At 49.9% G+C, this 2,675-nt stretch overlaps 1 protein-coding gene across 1 annotated transcript in view; it reads left to right on the top strand.

Moving 5' to 3' along the window:
* The first annotated feature begins 6 nt into the window (after positions 1-6).
* The window catches only part of LOC140339858 (VPS10 domain-containing receptor SorCS1-like), a 299,984-nt gene continuing 297,315 nt past the window's right edge, over positions 7-2,675 (top strand). Inside the window, 1 exon segment of the mRNA XM_072424760.1 lies at positions 7-900. Within this exon segment, the coding sequence (XP_072280861.1) occupies positions 55-900 (846 nt within the window). The 5' untranslated portion in view covers positions 7-54.

Here is a 2,675-nt window from a genome sequence, read left to right as displayed (position 1 = left end):
TGCACTCAGAAACTTCTATGGAGTTGGAGTGAGAGCACCCAAGGAGCTGTGGGCATGGGGGCTCTCCCGGACTGGGGGCTTTTGCCTCTTTTTGCCATCGCCACCTTTCTTTCGGAGAGCGGAGGTGAGCTGACCTGTTCATCATGTCAGCCCCACATCAGGCTGCGGGGTGCAGGACCCGGGCACATGGTGAAAAGGATGCAGAAAGAAGCTTTGGGTGACTGGGGACAGACTTGGGGGGATGCTGGTTACAGTGTGGGGGATGGCCAGATGAGAGATGCCAACCGGGCAAGCTCCGACCAAGATCTGAGATCCTGGAGTAGAGAACACATGGACGCTCCTTCTAGCACAGGCTGGGCTCCGAGACTGGAAACCGGTGATGGGTATGAAGGTGCTGGTGACAGGTTAGAGGATGCCAGCTATGTGGGCACCTTGGCGAGCCAAGAAGATGCTGTGAGCGACCAAAGAATGCGTAAAGGGCAAAAGGAATACATAGGTGATGAGATAAAGGGAAAAGATTTTACCGGGCAAAGTGGTCAATTTGGAAATGGAGACAAAAGTGGGCAGTTTATGGGCACCACCAGGGATTGGGGCTACAGGACTGGCCTATTGGAGGGAAACAGTTTGAATGGGTTTGGGGAATCCCCCATTTTTTCCCTTTCACAGAGCAGTACGTCAAGTGGGCATCCTGCCCTGGACACCCCTCCCGTGCCCAACAGCGCAGAACGACGGGCCAGAGAAGCCGAAAGCCACCGAGTGACCAGGGCTCAGGCTGGGAACTCGGACAGTGTGAGCCGCTTTCGGGTGGAAGAGTTAAAGTTGAGCAGCACCACCTTCGCCTTGACTGGAGATTCAGCTCACAACCAAGCCATGGTTCACTGGTCTGGGCACAACAGCAGCGTGAGTACCCGCCACCCTCTCTTTATAGACTGACCCAATGTCTCTGTGCCCTCCTCACTTGGCTCCACACATTTATTGTTACATCTCATTAATTGGTGACTGGGAGATGCCAACTAACACAGGTCATGCCAGTAATCCCATAGTGGTGCTGAATGCCATCAGACATGGAATAGAACTGCTTGTGCCAATCAGGAGTAACTGTCAGAGAACTCCAATATCTGCCCAGCATGCGTAGCCGGGCAATGCCCATTCATGTAGCTAAGAGTGCCAGTGTGTTACCGAGTATTAGAGTATGGATTTACTGTCTGCTGATAAGTTCAGCATTGAACTGCTTTGGTTCTGTGTCATGTGACCTGATGCCACGGCAAACATGCATCCTATTTTAAAGGGAACGGGGACCCTGTTGGTATCAGTGGGGCAGTGCAGGTCATGTGACCCAGCAATGGTTTTTGCAAGTATCACTGGACAAGATCACTGAATAAATATTAATTATTCAAGCATTTTTAGTGACACATTTTGCAGGTTAGAGCGAAAGTCGGGCTAAAGAAATGCAGGAGGTGCAGCCATGTGTATTCTTACCTAAATTGTGTATTTCATATATTTTTTCCAGTTCTGTGTAGTAATCTAACCCATTTCTGCATATTTCCACTTTGCCGGAGTTTCCTGTAATACAGACCGGTCACTGCTGCTTTCTCTCCTTGTGCAGGGTGACTGGTCTTGTCCCCGCCCTCCTCTGCATTTTTCTGTACTGGGTGGAGCCTCTGGGCCCCTCCCACAACTCTGCTCTGTAAACAGACTATTTTCAAAATGGTATCTGGGCTTGATAAGGCATTTGGTGCACACAAAGTAAATTTATGTACTTTTTGGCTACTAAGAAATATATGGTGTGTCACACTTACCTATTCCTCGCTAAAGCGCAGGGGTCTCTCTCAGTTTATCAGTTTCCTCCATCTCGCAGGTGAATCAGGAAGTAGCCTATTAAAAATCCCTGGCTATTTAGTTAGCTCAGACACAGCACTCAGTGTTCATGCAACATGTCTCCACTAATGCTGAGCCCCCTAGCTCTGCTGAGCATTTCCTCTACACCTGTTGGTTAATTCAGTGCTCTCCCTCTCCAGCTCCTGTGTTAACCACTTATTGTCCAGTCTGTTGTTTCCCTGCCTGTTCCTTTGTTCTGGTCCAGTGTTCCTCTGTGTCTGCAGTGACCCCGGTGTCACCTGTGCCTCCTGTCGCATCCAGTGTCTCCTGTGTCCCCTGTGTCTGAGGTGGCCCCCATGTAACCAGTCTATTTTCTGGATTTCTTCTTGGCTTGTTCCTGACCTTCCTTACTTTATGCCTTACTCCACCCTGGCCTTCCTTGACTATTTTCCTGCCTAGTGATCTGGTACCGTGCATCTTCCTGCCCACCCTGGTGTGCCCACGGACTGCAATCTGGCAGTAACCAGCAGTGCAACATCCTCACCACTAGAGGCTCTGGAGAGGACCTGGTTACTGCTTAGATTCTGTGCCTTGGCCCTTCCCAAGGCTCACACCACCTCTGTGCAAGCTGTACCTCCCCCTAGTGGCGCTATCTTTCCAAGTGTGACATGGCCATGCTCCTCGGGCACCAGGAGAAGCTCTGGCTGGTGGCTCATTGCAATCACATTATCCCTCAGGGTTATTCGTTTTAGGTTTAGGTCTACTTTATGCTTGGCATAGCCTATGGCCAATCATAGTAGTGTAATTTTTAATATAATAGAAAATAAGTTACTGTACAACCTCCAAATGTTAGACCC

This window comes from Pyxicephalus adspersus, chromosome 10, assembly GCF_032062135.1.
Source record: "Pyxicephalus adspersus chromosome 10, UCB_Pads_2.0, whole genome shotgun sequence".
NCBI classification, from domain to species: Eukaryota; Metazoa; Chordata; class Amphibia; order Anura; family Pyxicephalidae; genus Pyxicephalus; species Pyxicephalus adspersus.
Note: the sequence above shows the minus strand (reverse complement) of the source record. Positions and strands in the feature narration are given on the sequence as shown.